We start from the raw sequence: 22,098 nt of genomic DNA, 5'->3' as shown, positions 1-22,098 counted from the left end.
GGAGGGAAACAGGTAAGAAACCCATTTCTACTTCTGTTGGTGGGATCAACACTCCAAAGGGCAGAACACAGCCCTTCCAGAGTGACCCCACACATGGCTGAAGCCAGTCTCTGGCAGGTCATTCTTAAACCTGGAGTGCACCACACTCGCTGGCCACGGGGACGCCCAGCCCAGCGGTTTTATAGTTGCACAGCGTTTCCAGATGATCAGCCTGGAAAGGCTTAGATTGCTTTACCATCCAAAGGCACCGAGTTGGATCAAAAGGGGAAAAAATCCTATTAAAGTGAATCCGTCCATGACGTAATTTTTACTACATCAATGGCAGAAACGAAGCATTTTTTGATTTTACATCTCAACCTTGGTATATGATGAATTAGTTTCACATACTAAACCCAAAGGCCATGAGAAGAGTGTTTCCAACATGCTGGAAACAAATTATGTGACAGAAGCAGGAAATGTTTAAAAAACACATCAAAAATTATATTCCAATTACAGCATTCTCGGGGATGAATGCTGCAGGTCAGATTACATATTATACGTTACAGATTCCTATTTACAATTCCCTGTTTAGACCCATTGCTAGTTTATAGAAATGATTTCCGTTTTAACTGAAGCATTTCTTGCACTTAATTTCAGTTGACTAATAAAACTTCTTGATAAAAAAGAAAAACAACCAATCTAGTTGATTTCAATTTCCATGTGGTAAGAAAGCTAACATTTATTGAGAGTTTACTATGTGTGAGTCAGTATGGTAAATGATTTGCATTAATATAAAAAGTAAGAACAGTATTCCTTTGAGATGAACATGGTCTTGTAAAAGAAAAAAGTTACTTTACTATTGGAAAATTACATTTTAAAAATGTGTGATTAAAGAAACAATTATTGGCCTATATTCCAAAAATGAAGCTTTAAAAGTATATCTTCTGAAGCATAAAATTCTGTACATAAGTTCACACAGGCGTAGTTCAGACTTGGCATAATTTTTTTTCTTTACTTGAAAAAACTGCTTTCTGTTTAGATTTCCTGTCTTTAAACTGAGGTGGCAACTATGGCCCCAGGGCCAAATCAGCTACCCACCTGTTCCTGTATAGCCCACGAGCTAAGAATGGATTTTATATTTTATATAGCTTTAAAAAATCAACAATAACACTTCTCAGCACATGAAAATTTCACAAAATAAGATTTCAGCATCCAAAGATAAAAATTATAGGGCACCGCCATACTCATTTGTGTATATATTGTCTACGGGTGTTGGCACACTACAATGACAGAGTTGAGTAGTTGTGACAGAGGTCATCTGGCCCACAAAACCTAAACATTTATTTTCTGGCCTTTAATAAGAAAAGTTTGTTAACTTCTGCTTCTAAGCAAAACAAGAAAAGTTAAATATAACACACAGGTTTATATATCTAGGGTTTGAAACTTTGAGAATAATCGAGGTATATCATCGTTCTCATTAGTATTAAATATATTCATGTCATATCTGATTTCAGCATGATACTTGAATTTGACAGGTAAATAGAACAGGTCCACATCAGTGATTCTCAGCTAGGGGTAATTTTGTCTTAAGGGAACATCTGGCAACGTCTTGAGATGGTCTTGGTTGTCACAGCTCAAGGATGCTACTGGCATGCAGTGGGCAGAGCCAGGAATGATGCTAAACATCCAACAGTCCCCACAACGATGATCTGGTCTTGTCAATTGTGCTGAGGCTGGGAAACCCCAACCTCCAAGAAACTGAGAGTCTACCCTCATGGCTAGGCTGCTCCTTGAATACAAACATGACTGCTACTTGGTGACATTAATTCATTCCTACCACCATGCCATATTCACATTAATATTTATAAGAATGAGAAAGGTAAATTTCTCTTTATTTTTATGGGTATGTTTTTATGAGTAACCATTACCCATCTGTATTGTAATAATTTTCAAAGTGGAATGTTCTTATTCTGAACTATAAGCCTAAATAAATAATTCAGTTCTTTTCTTTTCAATACTCCTTAGGTTGATTTAAATTAAAATATGACTGATATTCTATTTTCAGTTTCTTAAAAAGATCTTTTCCTTCATTTTTAACAGACAGCACAAAGGAAATAAAATACCCTCCTTATGTCATAGATGTCTGCCAGTCTGAACTGAGGCAGATTGTTGGAGGGAAAAAGAGAGGGAGTAGGAAGATGAGCCACAAGACCCCTGTACTATGAAGAGTGGTTTAAAGGACCAAAAATAATGACAAAAGGCTGACAAAATATCCAGACTGAGTACATTTCAAGTTGAGGCAAATCTTCGACTCCATTAGAGAATCTAACCAAGTGACATTTACTCTCCAACTTTTAAATCTCACTCCAATCCTCTGACCTCTTCTCTCCTAACACTGGGATAAACAGAATCACTTTAGAAATTATATCTTTATATCTGCATATAAAGGGAGTATGCCATTTATACATGATAAGTGTTTTTATTCCTTGAAAGCCTGGAAACCTAGCTACACATTTTTAAAAATCTGTGACATACCATTTTATGTCTAAAATATTTAAATTTATAGCTAGGAGCTTGAGGAATAATTACCTTTTATACATTAAATATTTAAAGATTTTCTAAATTTGTAGAATTTTCTATTTTCTTACGAAACAAAGATACTATCATTCACATCTTTTTCAAAATTTCCCATTTTCATATATACTGAATACTATTTCTTGCTTGTACACATACTCTTTTGTATTTGTCAACACTGTACCTTTTCGCCTGCATCACCTTTGGGACCACTCTCACCAGCATCTCCCTAAGAGGGGGAAAAATGCGTTACATGTAAAATATATTGGTGACATTATACAAGAGTATTTTCCATTATTTTAAGTTTTCTTTCAAAAGCACCATATATTAAAATCTGTTGCAAATGTTCTACTTGAGCAGTTGACCGATATCACTGGTCTAAATACATTTTTTTTTTTACAATGAACATGGCTGAACAGTTTTAAATTACTCCATGATATTAATGAAAAGCAGCAATTTCTCTGATTTCTAGTAGCTTATTCTGGCACTTAAAGCTTCCTTCACTCCATCTCTTTCTCCTCTGCTCAAAACTCCACTGTAACAGACTTTCTCCTGACCATTCCCTCAATATGCCACCTGCCTCACCACCTCTGTGCCTACTCCTGCCACCTGGACCCCTGATCCTGGTTTCCCTTTGATCTGTATAAATCTACTCTTGTCTTGAAGCCCATCTCAAATCTCCAGGGCCTCGAAGTGCATGAGCCAGCCCTCAAGACCTGTGCCCTGAATATCTGACTTATCTGTACTTACATGTGTTGCATTTGTGAAGTAAATGTTTTTGATTTTATTACAAAACTGCTTTTTAAAATCAAAACTTGGGGAGTTTATGTCTTCTTGGTTATTTTTGAGATTTCCTATGCCTATTCCCTCACTAACATCTCCTTTCTATCCACAAAGCAATGCATTGGGGGGGGGGGGGGGAAGTCAGTTGTTTATTACCCATGCTTTGCTTCCTTAAATTCTGAATTCTTTGTGTCTCGTAGCATGTTATGGTGGAAATATCATGGATTTGGAGCCGAGAGACTAAGCCCGACTCCAAAACTGACGGGGAAAATGAAATTTTCTATGCATCATATTTTTCATGTGTGACATAAGGGCAAGAATACTTTATGGGGTGGTAAGAAATAAACAATGTACGGTGTGTAAAGCAACTAGGACAGTCTCTGACACAAGCTGTTAACGATAGCTGTTAGCAACAACAATGCATTATTGTTCTCACACTCCATAAGCCCTCTGTCTAGCTTCAGAAGAGGTCACTTTTCTCTCACTTAAAAATGTCCTTAAAATAAGAGAGAAACTATTGGTGACTGTTTCCCTGAGAGAAGGAGGGGTGGCAAGGGAAGAAGACATTTTCTTTTTCTCTAGTTTCTTTTCTTGTTCCACAAGCATGAAACTAACCTGCTCAGGCCTTTGTCTCTGGTGACAGATACCCCACTGCAGCCTGGGAGCCTGAGCTGCTTTGTCTGAGGAGCCGGATGGTGCTGGCTCTGCCCCTTTTTCCTCCTTAGTGTCCACACAAAAGAGTCACCGGGTGACTAATTAACTTCAAGCTAATTACCATGAACTGGCTGGATGCCACGTAAATGTACTGATAATCTGTTATGAGGGACCTTAACAGGCAGCATACTTAAAAAATTGCTTGGAAATCCCTTTATTAAAAAACAAAACCAAAGAAAATAACTTTCTTATTAGGAAAACAGGCCCAGAGTGGACATGGGACAGTAGGGTCTGAGTGTCCCCTCTGGTTTGCTCTCCTTCCATTTAAATAAGTGGCTTTTGTTCTTTTTGTTTCTCAATACCCAAATTACAGTTACATTCAAAAGTTTGCTGGATCTTTAGAGGTACTTCTTTGGGGAGCAGAAGTGATGATTCTGATTTGTCAGAAAGATCAGATCACTTATGAAGAGCGTTCTGGAGTATCTGGAAGTTTCCTGCGCAGACAGCTCACTTCTCAAACACTATGAAGTAGCACGAGAACCAGGAAAGTTAGCTTTAAAATACGCACTGAGAGTCTAAAAATGGTCAGGACGTGCCCAAAGGTAGTAAGGAAGGACAGCAAAGAGAAATTTAACATATGGCACTCTTCTTCTTTTGTTTCTCTTTTTGGTTTTTATGGGAATTCTTTGTAGGGCAACTCTCAGTATATTCGCTGCGGTAAACATCTGTATCCCTTTAACTCAGTGACCTAAGAAGCAGTAGAGAGATGTGGATGCTCAGAAAAGCACCGGAGTGGCATTAGTGATCAGGGAGAAAAGAAATTTTGCAGGCCCAGGGATTTCTGAAAGTCATTTAAAATCCAGACATAGAATGTTTAAATTTGCTTCCTTTCCCTCCATTTCTTTAAGTCCTTTAAAAATTTCTATCTATACATAAGAATTACACAATTTTCTCCTTCTACTAATTAATTATGAAAAAAGAACAATGGCCACTATATCTATATCTATATATCTATATCTATTCATCTGTCCATACTTTATACAGTTCAGCTTGGTACCTCTTTGTGGAGGGGGAGATAAACGTGGGTAGAATAAATCTCACCTTTTCTCCTCGCTCTCCAGGTTCTCCCTGGAGGAGAACAAAAGAACAAAGATTGAGTGACATATTCAATTGTAAAACACCTAATTAAACAATATCAAACAAAATCAGATATTGGACATAGTCAACAAATCATATGTGACCCTTTTGGGGGGCAATATATAGTTGCTACATGAAAACAAACGATAATATGAGTTTCCTGGAGAATTGGGTATGGATATCAATATAAAATAAAATCTTAATTCTTTGCTTCTAGAGGACTAAAGAAAGATAGTTAAGATTACCATCCTTAAACTGGGGCTCTAAGGAGAACAATGTGGTGGCAATTTAATGTCTATGGCAGTTTTTTAGTCTAGGACTTTGTATTCTGCCTGAACTCAGAATCAGTAAGGTGGGTGGGCACATCCTTGCATGAAGTCTTTATTCAAAGCAGCCCCTGGTACATGGACTCTTTCAGGGTTTCAGAGTCCCCGTGTAGTTCCGTCTTCTCCTATCATGACCATAAATACAGTCCTGAACTTGGACCCCTTCACAATGTCAGGAACTCTCTTTACCCTACTGGTAACCAGCACGTTCCAAATCAGGTGTACTTTGGGAGGCACTGGTACCTTCAGGAAAAACACAAGAATGGCAGGATCAAAGTGAGTTTAGGTCTGAAATAAGGTGACCAGATCGTCCTGCTTTTGGCGGGACAGTCCCGATTTTTAACAATTTGTCCTGCGTCCCACATTATGTAGATCATTGGAAGATATGGACATCCAACAATGCTCCAAGTGTAGCTAGAAAGTAAATAGGGACTTTTTTAAAACGCCGTGGGACGCGGGACAAATTGTTAAAAATCGGTTTTGTCCCGCCAAAAGTGGGACGATCTGGTCACCTTAGTTTAGGAGAATGTCTCTACTAGTACTCAGAATGATGACCCCGTCACTATGAGGACTGAAGTGAAAAACGGTGCTCTGCGAGTATCTCACTTTCCCTTTCCCTGGGAAGGGACAAAGGATGGCGTGGGAGAGTTCTAAAGTAAATTATACACTTAGGCGAATATTCCCTTTACAAAAAGTGTGAGTGCTGCCATGAGATCAACTGCTTCAAAAATGGTTTAAGGTGATTATTGTGTTTTTAAAAATTATAACCCACTCTAGAAGTCAGTTTGGAGTCAAGATTATTTTCACTCACTGGAAGTCAGCCTGACCCTTTGGCTTTCTGAATTTCTGACTACCTTTCAGCGCTCAACATCCATCCGAGGGTTGCTAGGCAACAGAAGAATAGCACTGAGAACAGGCCTTGAGCATTCACTCCTATCACTTGCCTCTTTAGCACAGAACAAGAGAGGGAACAGACAGGAGAATGGCTGGAGAACCAGAAGGAATATTTTCTTCCCTCTCTTACAGGACAAAGGACAGGTCTACAGGTTTTAGGTCCATCCTAAGCGCCTGTCAATAGCAATGTGATCTGTAAAATCAGCTGACAGGCATCTGTGAGTATGGATAAACACCAGCACAGCTGACAGGATTAGACGTTAGTTTTGTACTTCAAGGGATGTACACTCATCAAAGGATTTGGGATTTGTCTGCCTGTTTGGTTTAAACTAAACTGTCACCAATCTTTTTATATTTAACAGATTCATTTGTTCTTCAAGAAACAAAGAAAACTTGCAATCCAAAAAAAATAATCTTCATTACATTTTTTCCCTGTTTAGTAACTGACTACATCCATTTTTAAATTTTAAACATGCCACGTCTTTATTCTGCTCTTCATTTGATTAACTGGTTGTGTTGTGTAAGTGCTAGAGGTCGCCAAATCTTGAGGAAAAGCCACAGCGGCACTGAGAACAGCATCTTTAGGAAGTTGTGTAAATAGTATGCAAATTTTAGGCAGTATGGACATGGCCTACGTTTTAATATGCTCATATTAAGTGGCAAATGACAAGGTGATTATTGATTCAGATATGACTGTCTGAAACATGGACTTTCTCATGTTAAGTGTCCCAGAATATAGGTTTTAGATGATTTTACCCTGCATTTGTTATGCTAACAAGAATCATAAGCATAATTTATTCATTAGTCACAAAGTTCTGTACTGTAGCATATTATACTATTGACAAAAAACAACAACAACAAATAGGTAAAACCAGGGGGATATTAAAAAAAATTGTAATAATTTACGATTTCATGAAAACTCATGTCTCAAATAATCTTACTTAAGTTTTATTGGTACCAACCTTTGGCCCTGGTATTCCATTCTGTCCCACTGCTCCAGGCAACCCGGGCTCACCCTCAAAATAAAAAACAGGAACTACTAAATACAATAGACAAAATCAGCACATTATGTAGATCATTGGAAGATATGGACATCCAACAATGCTCTAAGTGTAGCTAGAAAGTAAGTGTCAATACAAGTTAGCTTATTTGGTTCAAAATTCCATGTGCTAAGCACCAAGGATAAAATGGGCTAATTTCCTTTGTTCAGTCTTTTCTCCTTTAAGAAAGCAAAAGCAACTTATCAATGTGAAATGAGCATCTTCTACCATGGTCCTGGGTACATTGTAGGCAACAAATAAGTATTTGTTGCATGAGTAAAAGACATCTGAAAACATAAGACTTTTAAGTGATTGGTCAGTTCAGGAACATATAGACTAAATCATTATATAATTAGACTTAATCAAATGAGCATTTCCAAATCTAAATCGTGAAGAACAGACACATCTACTTAATTCATTTAGACACATTTGATACAAAAGTAAAAAGTGAAAATGGCTTTGTTTTCTCTTTCCAATTTCACTGTAAAAATAATTAGAATAAAACATTCAGACTTATGGCTCTCGTCATATTGAATGATAGGAATTTGGGGAAAAGATGATGGCTATTATGCTAGAAAGCATTCCATTTCAGAAAGATGATGATGCATACCAGTCATTTCAGATGCTGAGCCAGCATATGTTTACCAAGGAGGAGGACTGCCTTGAAAAGGCCCTGAAGCAAAGGAGAGATACCCTGGCTCTCAGTGCTTCCATGTGGCTCCAACTTAGAGTAACTAGAATTTCATTTTCTTTTAAAAACATTTTCAAAGCCCTTGATTATGTGCTCCAATGACTGGACCACTTTCTTCTTCCACTGAGGGTTGTAAAATTGCTTCTTAGTTAATTGAAAAAACACACAGAGACTTCATCCTTAGATTAGTTGTAGTTTCACAGCAAATTTAGTTGATTTTTAAGCATGTTTTTTAAGTCACCTGGGGGGCAGGGATTGTGCCATTTTAATATTGGTGCTCTCAGCAAAAATACACATGAACATGTACATGTATGATCATAATAATAGTAACATTTAAGTGCCAGGAACTTTACATTCACTAACTCAATTATCACAAATTTCTATGCTGTAAGTACTGTCTTTATCTCTACCTATCAAATGAACAGAGTAAAGCACAGAAAGGTTAAATAATTTTTTCAGATTTACACAACTACAGCCAAGGTTTGAACTCTCATGATCTGGCATAAGAGATTGTGTTCTTAACAATATGATGCACTGCTGAATGAGTGAGTGCATCCACAGGTCGGGAGAGTAGATGATGAGTATTCTATCTCCATTATCAGTCGGTTTATACTTCTCATTTATAAATGCCCTTTCAGGATGTATAGAAACCTGAATTAAATAGTACTTACAAAGATGATTTATGTACATCTGTCAGATAAACTAAACAATGTGAAGTTATGGTATCTTTCTAGAAAAGAAAAAAATGTTTTACTATTATACTGGATTATTATAATTGTGAAAGTCATAGACTATTTTTTAAAATGTTTTTATTGATTTTTTTTAGAGAGAGAGGAAGGAAGAGGAATAGAGAGATAGTAACATCGATCGATCCGCTGCCTCCTGCACGACCCCCACTGGGGATCGAACCTGCAACCCTGGCATGTGCCCTGACTGGGAATCGAACTGGTGGCCTCTTGCTCAACCACTGAGCTATACTTGTCAGGCCATAAACTATATTTTTAGGCAAAGTTTTCTTATACTTAATGAAGTAAAGAGGCACAATAAATATAAATCAAAGGTAAATCTTAATGAAGAATGAACCATATGTCATATATGGTATTCATATTTTCTGATATATGAGTACAAAATACAATTATCATGAGGTTTCTTCAAATAAAGTTATAATAATATTAAATTGCTACATAATGTAGTAAAAATGTACATATGTAGAGAAATAGATCAGAAAAGTACAGACCAAAGAAAAGGGAATTAGGTTTTGTGTGTGTGGAGAGATAGTATCATTTGTTGGGTAATCCATCCATTTTTTCTGAATGCATTTCACATTCAAACATTCTGAAGGACAATCCAAAAACAGAATAAAGAGAAACATCAGCTAACATCTTAACTACAGGTAGATTGATGGGGTTTTCTCTAATATACTTTAAATTCTAAGGCTATTCCCAAAGGACAATTTGCATATTCAAGCTAAAAATAAGTTGGGCTGACTTTTAAGAAGGATGGCTTACTTTATTTTCTTTTTATACCAAACACTCTTTAGAACTCTAATGTAAAACATAATTCAGGGCTTTTACAATTATTTCAGGTACAACTTGAAAGAATACTTAAAGATAGAAAGGAATGCAGTTTTCTCATGTAATTGAGTGCTAAAGGGAGATAGGTTATTTAGCAGTAATATTGCCCACCATTACTCAATCATAATTGTTTTTCATTCTGGCAATGAGAATGAGTCATAGCTTAACATTTTTAGCATAATATAATTTTACATTCATGTGTCAAAAACAGATCTGCTTCTATTATGTACTGCATTTTCTTCAAGAACTCATCCAAACAAAAGAGAAAAAAATAATTACAAGGAACATGGACCAGCAATGGATGGAGTGTGATATTGAGCAGAATGTGGCATCAGACTTAAGATGGTTGGAATTGGTGGTGTTGGTGCATATGTGCAATAAAATAAAGACTAAAAGTGGGCAATGAGGCCACAGATACCTCTCTAAAACACTGGCTGTGTGGGACCTTTCTTCCTGGCAGTGACGGATGCTGAAGGATCTCAGTAGCTTGCCTAGTGAGCAGGACTGGCCTTGAGTCATTCTTCTCCTATGGGCAGTCACAGTGGAGAGTAGCTGTCCCTTTTTTAGGCTTCAGGGCCTCAGAGGCTTTGGCAGCAATTGGATAAACAACACTTGGTAGAGGAGGATTCTTTGAAGGTGAGGCACCCAACCCAGACTTCAGATATAACTATTTGGGGAAGAGGTAGGAAAATGGGGTTCCTGCTCTCCATTCATATGTGTTCTCTCTCTCTCTTTCTCTCTGATTTAGTTTTTCATTCTAGTCTCCTAATGGCAAATGAGTATGAACATGAACTTGAGTGGAGATAGAAGGTACAAAATAACTAATGTATTTTACTTAACATTTATAGAAATGTAGCACAACGCAACAATACAAAATAAGAATCTTAGCTCCAGTGTTATCAGTGCTCTAGGAGCATCCTTGTTCTTTTTGTACCTGTGCACACTTGTGTGAACTCCCAGGGATACCCACCCCCAGCTTAAGAAGTTTGACTTAAGGGAGACCCAGTTGACACTGATAACATATAACTTTGCTACGCTATCTTTTTAGTAAGTTTGTGAGGGGTGGTCTGCTGAACTATTCATCCTTGGAAACAGTTCTTCTGTGTATGTCACCTACACCCATTTTACATCTAAAACACAGCCCACGTGTATATTGGAGATATACAAATGTCCCCTTATTACAGGGTTGGCCCCAGAATCTCCATCACTGCCAGCTCTCCCTCTGCCCATTGCCTCACTTTATTTTCTCTTTTGTACCAATTACCACCTAAGCTATAATTTTAAAAGGTTGTTTTGTCTCCCTTACTACGAATGCCAGATTTGGGAAATAAAAACACAAAACACCCAGTTAAGTTTGAATTTTAGATAAACAACAAATACTTTTTCTAGTTCAATATATCCCAAGCAATAAAAGGGATACAGTCATATTAAAAACTATGGGTTGTTTACCTGAAGTTCAAATTTAACTGGGTATTTTATTTGGCAACTGCCATCCCCATCCCCTCACCACCACTAGAATAGAAATTTTGTCTATTTTGTTCACTAGAAACAGTTCCTGACACATAACAATTGTTCAGAACATACATACTGGAGGAAAGAGTAAATACAGGAGATGTAAATACATTAAACCTACATAAAGATGTGAAGCGCTTATAACCCTTCCAATACTGAGAAAGTAGAAAAGCCCTATAACCATGGTGACAACAGAAGGTTGTCTGAGCTATAGCAGGACCAGGAAAAAGATGGGAGAGACCTTAACCCAGCAGGGACACCTCCAATCATGCAGGTCCATCTGGAAGATTAGGATTGAAGAGCAGAGAAAGCGCACGGGGTAAGAGGGGAGGGTGGGAGTGAGTGTGGAGAGGAGTCCCATTAAGGACTGGATGCCAGGAATGAGCTCAAGAAAGCCTCTGAGCCCCTCCAGGACTCTGCAGGGGAAGCGTGGCTGCCCAGGACTAAAGGATCCAACAATTCTGCCTTCGGGTACAGAGACTGGGCCGCCATAAACATGTTCATATACTCAGTTATCTCCCCTCTCCCATCTGCTCTGTCCCTCACCCCATGTGCCTCAGGGGAAGGGTAAGCAGTAGCTGGGGCAGTATTGGTTATATACATTAACAGGTCATCTAAAGTTTCCAAAACATGCTTTCAAGAACTCACCCAAGTATCATCATTTACCTCATGAACTCACGCTAACATCTGCTTTTCCCTAAGCAGAAACATACACAAAACAGTGAAATGTTTTAGGTGAACCAAGCCTCATTCTTAACAGATGAAGAAACACACTCAGAGAGGGGCAGTAACTTCCCCAGAGGAACTCGCTGCAAAGAGGAAAATGTGAGGTTAGAAGCTGGGTCTTTGATTTCTCATCTTGTGTTCCTTCTATTTGAGCAACTTGTGTCCAAAAATCCCATTCATTTTTATGCTTCTTTTCTCTTTTATTTTAGCATAAACTAGGAGAGTGGCTTCAGGAAGCTTCCAGTCCGGTCCTATGTTTGCCACTTCTGGTCCTGGGACATAGAGCGGACGGCTTGAGCTGTTGTGGAGCTTGGTTTTTCTTCTATGCAGTGTGTGGGGGTGAATTAAATGCTTCCTCTCTCCCGGCTCTAAAGAATTAAGACTTAGTTTCACTATTATTATTATTTGTTGTTGTTGGACTAAAGATGTCACTGGTGGCTTCTTATTCCTCAGACATCTGATTAAACTTGGCTCAAGTCCCGGTTTCACAGGTTGTGGAAGTCCAAGACCTGCTCTCCGGCCCCGCATCTGCAGGTGTCCCCTCTGCTTTGCCCCAGACCAATTCCGACATGTCAGTCAGTCAGTGGCCTGGAGAACCCCACTCTCCCCAGACCTTCTGCGAGCTCAGGACCGAATACCTGGTGTTCTTGGGAAGCTGTCACGTCACAGAGCATGGAGTCGTTCTTCATCTTCCTGCCTTCTCCTTTCTCCCCCTCCCATCTTAATCCCTCCCTCCCTCCCTCCCTCCCTCCCTCCCTCCCTCCCTCCCTCCCTCCCTCCCTCCCTCCCTTCCTCGCTCCCTCCCTCGACAGTTCTGGGAATTCAGCTTCACTCTCTCTCCTGTGGAGCAATTCAGCAGTTTTGCAAAAGCTTCTACTTGCATACCCAATCCCTACTTCCTTTTCTGTTTCTTTCCTGGAGGTGGAGGGGGCTTTGTAATATGGCGAAAGGAAAATCAGAAGGGCCCTGGCCTGGGCGGTTAGGGTTGGTTTTGCGTCAGAGCTCTGCCCCCCTTCAGAGGACTTGGTTTTGTTCCTCTAATCAGCAAACTCCAGCCCTAAAATTAGAGTCTCTTCGTCCGCATTGGAACTATGAATACTAATGAGTAGGAAAGTAGACAGGTCTAGCAGCCAGGAACTTAATAAAAATATTCTATTTCAGATAATATACTGAAATGGGTCTTAAACTGATTAAAGTAATAACTAAACTAAACCTCGTAATCAAGTCTTCATTATGCTTTTTTTTTTTTAAAGTACCACTGTCTAAAATTGTAAAATAAGAAAACATGATAGTTATAGCAATGATATTACAGTATGGACTATTTCAGAAATAAGTCTGCTGGTTAGCTCTCTTTCTTTAGTTTTTTTGTATTGTTCCTGAGATGGAAATATAAAAAATATAATTTGAACAAAGAAATTCAAATGCAAAGAGATAGTGAGCATTTAGGGGTCACAGAAAGTAGGTTGAGCTTAGTTGGGTGAAATTTAACACAAATGAGAATTATCTACCTTGAGCACATCTCTAAAATTTAAAGGTCTGGGTAGGAGTCCATGGCTGCCCCCATCCACCCCACAACGCTAATGTCCTCCCTCGTCCCAGCCCCAGTTCTCCAGTTCCCCAGGAAGAGCCTTGGGGTTGCGTGTGAGCGCAGCCTGGGAGTTCTGCCCGCAGATCCCACTGGTAGCTGCTCCAAGGCCACCCACAGGCTTAGGAGCACACACCCCGGCTGTGCGGTCCACCCTTGGGAATACGGACTTGGGGACAAGGCCACTACAGGTACTGGAAGCAGAATCAGGACAATGATGGAGGGATTCCTGCGCCCGGTATAATCTAGAAGTGGGGAGACTAGGCTGTGAGCAGGCATGTCCCCTTGGCCTTACAGACCCCCACACTCCATGGGGACAAGTCCCATGTATCAGAGGGACAAGTGGGGCTGGACGAGGAGCACCATGTGCTGGGGTCTAAGAGAAACACTATCCAGGACTTCCTGCTTAACTCAAGAAAGGTGCAAAAGTGGGCACAAACCGGCCAGAGTATGATGCCACAGAGGACAGTCTTTTCTGCATACGAGAAAAAAATTGTTCTCTGTGTGTATTCTCATGGAAAAAAATGTGAAGAACAAAGAGATGTTTTAGAAAGACAAAATGTCAAAATGGATGAAGGGGCATATGTGAAGTGGGAGAGTTTGCTAGGACGGGGTTAAACCACATACAACGCAGTGGTCAGCTCCCTGGCTACACAGATCTCTTCTAAATTAGACAATGCATGTTTTTTGCAACTCTCCATGGGACTGGGGCTGCCAGAAAAGAAACTCAGTGGAAGCAGCTAATCTCTGTCTCCAGTTCAAAGAGAAAAATAGCCTGGACTTATGTTATATTTAAATAAACAGTAATATTTATTACTTTCTATATTTTTCTGATTATACTTTGAGGTAAATGTTATAATCCTCATTTGACAAACAGAGAAACTAAGGCTCAGAGAAGATAAGTGACTTGTCCAAGGTCATACAAATAGTGACGAGTGAGCTGGGGCAGAATTTAAAATACTCACTTTTATTTTTTATTTATTTATTTATTTATTTATTTATTTATTTATTTAATGTCTAAAGTTTTCCATACATCTCCTTTTTCCCTGCTTAATCCCTCCCATCCCCCTCCCCCGCAGCCATTCCCACCCTGGGCAAGCCCCACTGCTCCAGTGTCTGTGTCCATTGTTATGCTAATATGCATGCATAAAATCCTCACTGTTAAATCTGGGGCGGACCTCCTGGCTCTGAAGTTGAGCTTACCACAAATATCTGATGATCTCGGGCAAAGCACTGGTTCTTCCTGTGCTCCCCTCAGTTTCCTCATTTAAAAAATAGACATAATACTGTACTCACCTCCTAGGGCAGCTGTGAGGCATAAGTGAGCGAATATGCATACATTTAGGACAGTGCCTGACGTTAGTACGTGCTGAATAAATGTTAGTAATGATTATATACTGCACTCTTACTTCTTGGCACTGGGCAGAGAAGACAGAGAAGAGAATCCTGAGAGAGATGCAATTCCTCATAAATTAGCCCCACTGATGCTGTTTCACAGCTGGGGAATGGTTACTGTCCCCTGGGCAACATGGTATCAAATGGAGGGAACTGGGTAGATGTTAATGTGTTATGATTGTCATAATACGTTATTGCATGACAGGTGACTCTTTAACCACTGAGCTAAACTGGCCAGGGCTGTTCTTGTGTCACTAATGACCTCTAAGTGATGCACTTGATTTGTGAAATTTGTATTAAAAACCGAGCTGTCATGTGTAAGTACTGAAGCCTAGTGATAGGTTCTCTTCCCACTGCCAAGTGCTGTACATCTTTTAAGTTTCCCCTAAAATTACCTCTTCAGGTCCTTCCTTGACCCTTTGCTCCAGGCCAGGCTGGCCCGTGCTTCTCCACCGTGGTACTTAACAGCACTGAAATTTAACAGATTTTAGTAAGAATGTTCATTTAATGTCCATCGCCCCGACTAGCCTGGAAATTCCATGAGGGCAGAGAGCGCTTTAATGTCAGTGCTCAGTTGGTGCCTGTATTTAGTAGTTAGGGCCGAACAGATGGTTGAAGAAGGCAATAAGTGAATCAATGGACACATCACATGTCAGGGAAGTTTATTTTAAAGTTGTCAAATTAAGTATGCAATTTAATCAGATCTAGTAAATCGGTATTTTTGTGATTCCCTTCTATAACATCTAGTGTATTTTACAGTGGAAAACAAGTGGTGTTGATGACGTCACAATACCCTCAGACACATTTGCTTGGTTATTTCTTTGTTTTGCAACAGCCTCTGAGCAGCTTCCCTTCCTCTCATACCCCTCACCTCACCTATCCCATTCCCTCCACTTTCTATTTTCCCCTCTCCCAACACTTTCATTCAGCGGAATGATGACTGGTGTCAAGTTTGATAGTAACATGCCTAGATAGAGTGAGGGGAAAGTGGTTTTAAAAGTATTTTACTATCATTTTTTATTTTGAGCCAGCATAAAATTACCCCTTTCAACTATATTCCTCTCTAAAGGAACTTGAAGTTAATTACATAAAGAATAGAAATACTGTTTGTCTCACTTAAGTATAATTGAGTAAAAATTATCTTTAAGAGTAAATTTGTATTATAAAAATGCCTCAGAATGTGTGAATCACACTCAGGGATGATGTGATTTGAGGATATGAAATATCGTGTAATAGATGATAGTGATGTTTCTTTAAGGAGAATGCATTCTATTGTTACAGCTAGTTACTAGAGGGAAAAAAACACACGTATTTTTAGATTTCTGCTGCACACAAATGCTAACTTTAAAAGATAAAAAAATTAGTAAAAATAATGTAATTTCAACTTTAACCTACAAAAGAACTAAGGTGCTGTAAGATACTTTCCTTGAACTATTAATTAATCTGGAATCAGAAATTAATCACTTCATTTAATTCTAAATATCTTCACTTAAAGTCTAAAATTGAAAAGTCATAAATAGATTGGGTAGGAGATCATGGGGTAAATTTTGTTACAGGAAAATTTTAAACTAACCAGAAAACAAGCCGAACTATAACATAGTCAAATCCAGGCGTCCTTAAACTACGGCCCGCGGGCCACATGCGGGTGTTTTTGCCATTTTGTTTCTTTACTTCAAAATAAGATATGTGCAGTGTGCATATGAATTTGTTCATAGTTTTTTTAAAACTATAGTCCGGCCCTCCAATGGTCTGAGGGACAGTGAACTGGCCCCCTGTTTAAAAAGTTTGAGGACCCCTGGTCAAATCCTTCAAGAATTTAATTGAGACTGTTTAATGATACAGTCAAGGTAGCCAAAGAAAAGAGTGTAGTTAGTGACTGCAATAAGTAAATCAAGAATAAAAAATATTGAGTTCCTTGCATAGTCCCCTGCATAGACTTTAATAAACAGCTTGACCTTTGGAAGTCTGAGAGCTTCAATTTATCTGCTCTCTGAATGTCCTTACAATGAAAATGCCATTAGAAATACGCTGTGAGGATTAATGTCAGTAAAGAACTGTGAGACCCATGGATAAGAGATGAAAAGGAAGTCTAAATACCATAACTATAAACTAATTAAAATTTAATGTGACTTAAAAATCACATTGCTATCTGGGGCAGATTCATAGATGACACACTAACAGCAATTTTTGGTTTATATTTACTTTGAAGTCTTAAAATAACCCTTAAAAAATACACAAAACAAGATCACCTGATACTTCTCTTTTGCTTTGGAAGCAATCCCTGTGACTCTGGGACCTCAGAAAATTTCAGCTTGCTTAGACAAAAATAACTTGTTTTTAATCTTGAAAAATCTTTAATATTATTTTTACAGTAACAAAGAGACAAGGATGTGAACTAAGTGATGCAAAAATTAGACTTTGACTGCACTCTATCTCTTCCCCACAAGCTCCTCTTCTATGACATCTGCACAGTCCAATCAATTATTTGATTGCCATTCAAATAATGTATCATCATGATGATTTACTGATGGATGCCAATTAATGTGGAAATGTGGAAAGTAAAAAGTATAGGGTTCTAATAACACCAATTAAGAGCTGAAATTTTAAAAGCTCTGATGTAGACAGCAATGTTGTAGACAGCAATTTATTTTGTCAAAGGATGATTCAGTTTAAAAAAGGTCTACCAAAAAATTCATTTTTAAAAGTCCACATACTTCTCCAGTATATCTGAGAAGTAAGGTTTAATTTACAAATATTCAGATGTACATTTGTGTGTGTGTGTGTGTGTGTGTGTGGTCTCTCTCTGAGAGAGAGAGGAGGGGGGAGGGAACCATGGAGTACAAATAAAATATTAATTATACTCTGCCAATAAGATTTACTCATAAGAATTACAAAAATGTTTGTGCCCAATACAATTATCCTAAAAAGAGGACAACATTTCATATTTTTAGGTAGGATGGTTTTAAATCTGCTCTAACCCCTTCAGCTATTTGTTAGAAACAGATCCCAATTGTGGAAACAACTTTCAGAATTGGGAACAGCGGATGCTCACAGCTGGTTGAATTGGGAATGAGACAGGAGTGACTTTTCGCAGATACACAGCATCACTTAGGGACTGAGAGATACATTAGTACAGCCCCTCTCTCATTTTTACAAATGAAGCCGCTTGTCCCAGAGAGGAAAAGGGCCTTTCAAAGGCTGCAAAAGAGGCAGAAGACACAGTGTCCCCACTCTAGGACAGCGCTCCTACGTTACCCCATGCCAGTGGCTAAGCCTTCAGATAACGAGACGCGTCTTTCTCTTTCCCATGTCTGCAGTACTTACATCCCAACTATCTAGTATGGTGCATGTGGTGGAGTGCCAGGGGACAGAGAAATGTTTCATATTTAGAGATTATATATATTTTACACATTATATTTATGTGCATTTTGCATATTCATTATCGCCCTCTCATGAAGTCAACTGGCTTCTGCTACCTACTTGAGACTAAGCCTTGGGCTCCTTTGCTGAAATGCTTTTTTTTTTCCTCACCCGAGGATATTCCCCCCCCCCCCCCATTGATTTCTAGAGAGCGGAAGGGAGAGAGGAGGGCGGCAGGAGAGAGAGAGAGAAACATCAATGTAAGAGAGACTCATGGATCGGTTGCCTCCACATATGCCCTGACCAGAGCTGGGGAACCTGCAACTAAGGTACATGTCCTTGACCAGGAATCAAACCCAGGAATCAAACCTTTGGTCCACAGGTCAACACTCTAACCACTGAACAAAACCAGCCAGGGTATGCTTAAACTCCCTAATATACTACTATTATAGATACTTGATAACATTATTGAGCACCTATTTATAATAATAAAAGGGTAATATGCTAATTAGACCAAACGTCCTTCTGGAAATCATTCCGGAGGTCCTTCCTGACAAAGCCAGGGCCAGAGGGAAGCCAGCCCAGGCTCCGGGTACCTGCCAGTGGCCAGAGGGAAGCCCTGGTCCTGGGTGCAGGAGGAAAGCCGGTGCTGGCAGCTGGGAGAAGGAAGGCCTACTCTTGCACGAATTTTCGTGCATTGGGCCTCTAGTAATATTATGTTCACTTTAGAGATGTCATCTAGTTACTACTGCCAACTCTGCACTTGTATTTTATACTTGAGCCTTAGAAACATCCCGTGACCTGTCCAGAGGAGGACAGGCCTTGAAGCATTCCCTCTCTCTGCCCGCAGAGTCCATGCTCCTCCCTCTGCCCCTCCAGCCTCCCACCACTCACAGAAGGGTGCTCAGGAGCCATGTGTGAAGCCTGAAAGAGCTAGATTGGAGTTTATACCATGTTACAGCTTATGTAAGTCTTCGTTCCTACTGGGATCTGAAGAACGGGAAGACCATTACAAAAATAAGAAATACTCAGATTAGCAATCAAGGTAACCAAAATTTAAAGAAAAGTAGTAAAAAAAAAATATCTCCACCAAATTGATTCGTCAAAGCCAATTACCAAGTTTGTGAATTTGAATGGATGGAAAATGTTCCAGTAGAAAACAAAACATTTTCTTAATGTAGTTTACTTTTCTTTCTTTCTTTATAGGAGAAAAATCATTTTATTTTCTAGTTCTTTTTTTACTTTTTTCCATCACCATGTATCCCCTCTATATTTCCTGGTTTTTATTTGGCATATGTCTTATGGCTCAGAAATCATTTCCTTCCTTAACCATTGTCTGAAAACTATTTCCTATGCATTAAAAGTATATTGGTGGAAAAAGTAAACTTGTAATGTGGAAAAAATGTTTTCTCAAGACAATTTAAAGACATTGAGGTGCTTTTTTTGTAAAAAAAAAAATATATATATATGTCATTGTAAGCTGTCGTCTTAGAGAAGCAAATTCTAGAGATTCAAGACATATTTCCTGTGCTCTAAGGATAGAGCTGTTTCCCACTCTGTTTTTCCTTCTAAATGACCCGCGGTTTCAGTGAAGTGGACTCATTTTTTTGCACTTTGTTTTCCTAAGGATGATATGCCAAATATTACAAATGTTAGATAATGACTAGGATTAACAGAAATCCTACACCCCAGGTCTTAAGTTCTACGAAGTAGGAAAAACAATTTTAAATTACATTTTGCTGATACCTTCATAAAAGTGTGAAATAATTTTGCTTTCCTGGGTTTTACAGAAAACACTTTAAAATGCCACAAAGATGTATATCAAGACATAAAACTGCAAATATTAACTATCTATTTCCTTGAAATATAATTTAAATGTGGTGACTAGGACAAGAAAATGTCACATTCCTTTCTCTTGCTAAGGAAATTGCAAATTTCCTTTGCAAAAATAAAATATATGCAGTCTTCATAAGCATATATGTGACAGTTTTAAAGTTGTCTTGTTTGAGGTTAAAGGTTTCTATAAATTTTCATGATTGTCTCCAAGTTGAAAAAAGCAAAGAAACCAAGAAGAAAAAGGGAGACACTAACCTCAGGTTCAAGTTTGTTTTCTCACCAATGTTAAAAACAATATTTATGCTATACCCACATGTTGTACTTTCTATATAGCCCGAGTTATGTAATTTTCAAATCCATCTTCCAATGAATACACTTTGGAATTTTTATTTGTTTCTCTCCTTGATCTGCCACGTTGCAGACGGAAAGTTAATCTTCTCTCTTTACCAGGGTTTGTAAAACAAATGGATATGCATGGGACTAAGTGGCCTAGGCAGTCCATTATTGATAAGCGTGCAGTGTTTAGTTGGGGGATTTCAAGACACTATGAGCCTTGGCTGAGAACATTAATTTCACTTGGAAACTGAGGGCCTCTTTTCAAACATAGATCCATCAAATTTCCAGAATTTCACTAACATGACATGAAGGAAAAGATGAATAGTTACATCACTGACATCAGGGCTTTATGCCTATTTACTCATTTAATCCTCACATTGACCTTATTAGGTAGGTATTGCTATTGTCTCCTTTTTGCAGATGAGGGAACTGAGGCCAGAGAATTCAAAGTTTTGGCCAAAATTCACACTGTCTCTAAGTGGCAGACTCGTGCTCACAGCCACCCAGTAGATTTTAAGCTGTGATTGTTTTTATCTTATTAGAGAAGAAAAGATGAATTGGAGAAGGTCACGGGTGGTTTATTTTGTCTGTAAGAATTGGGTTCCTTGTGATTTCAGAATTCAATCCAGAGTGCATAGATTTAAAATATTCCGGGAAGAGAAACTGACAGGTCACAGGATTTCACAAAGCCAGCCCAAAACCTCTGAGGCGAACAGGCACATCCCTAGCTCAGCTCACTGGCTCCAAAGCACTGGCCCAGCTAGTGGCTTTATTCCCTGCCACCACGGCTTTCCTGGTCTCTGTAGAGGTTCCAGATTGACTAGCCAGTCAGGACTACTGGGGAGAACAGAATCCAGACCTAGCTGTGGGATACAGCTACATGTTTTTTCCAACTAGTAAGTATGTTGCAGGGATAAACGTATACATGTACATAGACATGTCTCTGTAGAGTTGTATTTTTTTTAACTTTATTTCTGCCCCCCTCATTATTAGCAGTTCAATAGAAGTGTATTACCAGAGCTTGGCAAGTCTACTTAACTCCTAATTTTGCTTATCAGTAAAAAGAGCTTGCTTCTGGATTCAGATTTCAATAGATTCCCACTGCAAGAATAAATTCTGTTCATGAAAGACAATACATATTGCTTTGGCCCTGACAAGAATAATGAGAGTGCATATATTGATCACAATTTGTGTTAAACATAGCAGTTTCCCTATTCCATATATATTTATGAGAAAGGTACAGCTCTTACACAAATTATCAAAATAAAATGGTAAAATTTCTAAGAGTTTCTATTTAATACATCTTCAAAAATTAAACTAATTTGACCACTGGCACATTAATTTTATTACATTTCAAAAGTATTTGTAGAGTTTTTATAAGCACATAAACTTATTACTAACATTACTGATTAGAATAATTTTGCGATTTTAGTCATCTCCAAATGATCAAAAATATAGCACTCACCTTTTGCCCATTCACCCCTGGAATTCCATGTGCTCCAACAGAACCCTAAGGAGACACATGATTAAATTAAATTGATAATCACAATCACAAAATATTTCAATTCTAAATTTATAGTGTTAGTTATGTCAGCCATAACTTTACCTTACCAAAACATATCTGGGAGGCTATGTTTTTCGGTTCTTAACCTCTGTGTTTAAACATTCAACAAGGTAAGCAGGTTAATCAAGCTTT

General features: G+C 38.6%; 1 protein-coding gene across 1 annotated transcript in view; it reads right to left on the bottom strand.

The window, feature by feature from the left end:
* Positions 1-22,098, bottom strand: part of COL25A1 (collagen type XXV alpha 1 chain) — a 481,927-nt gene that overhangs the window by 72,213 nt on the left and 387,616 nt on the right. Inside the window, exons 12-15 of the mRNA XM_054722987.1 lie at positions 21,868-21,912; positions 7,310-7,363; positions 5,092-5,118; positions 2,738-2,782 (exon numbers count right to left, since the gene is read on the bottom strand). Of these exons, the coding sequence (XP_054578962.1) occupies positions 2,738-2,782; positions 5,092-5,118; positions 7,310-7,363; positions 21,868-21,912 (171 nt within the window). The remainder of the gene's footprint in view (positions 1-2,737; positions 2,783-5,091; positions 5,119-7,309; positions 7,364-21,867; positions 21,913-22,098) is intronic.

Source organism: Eptesicus fuscus, chromosome 2 (assembly GCF_027574615.1).
Source record: "Eptesicus fuscus isolate TK198812 chromosome 2, DD_ASM_mEF_20220401, whole genome shotgun sequence".
NCBI lineage: Eukaryota > Metazoa > Chordata > Mammalia > Chiroptera > Vespertilionidae > Eptesicus > Eptesicus fuscus.
Note: the sequence above shows the minus strand (reverse complement) of the source record. Positions and strands in the feature narration are given on the sequence as shown.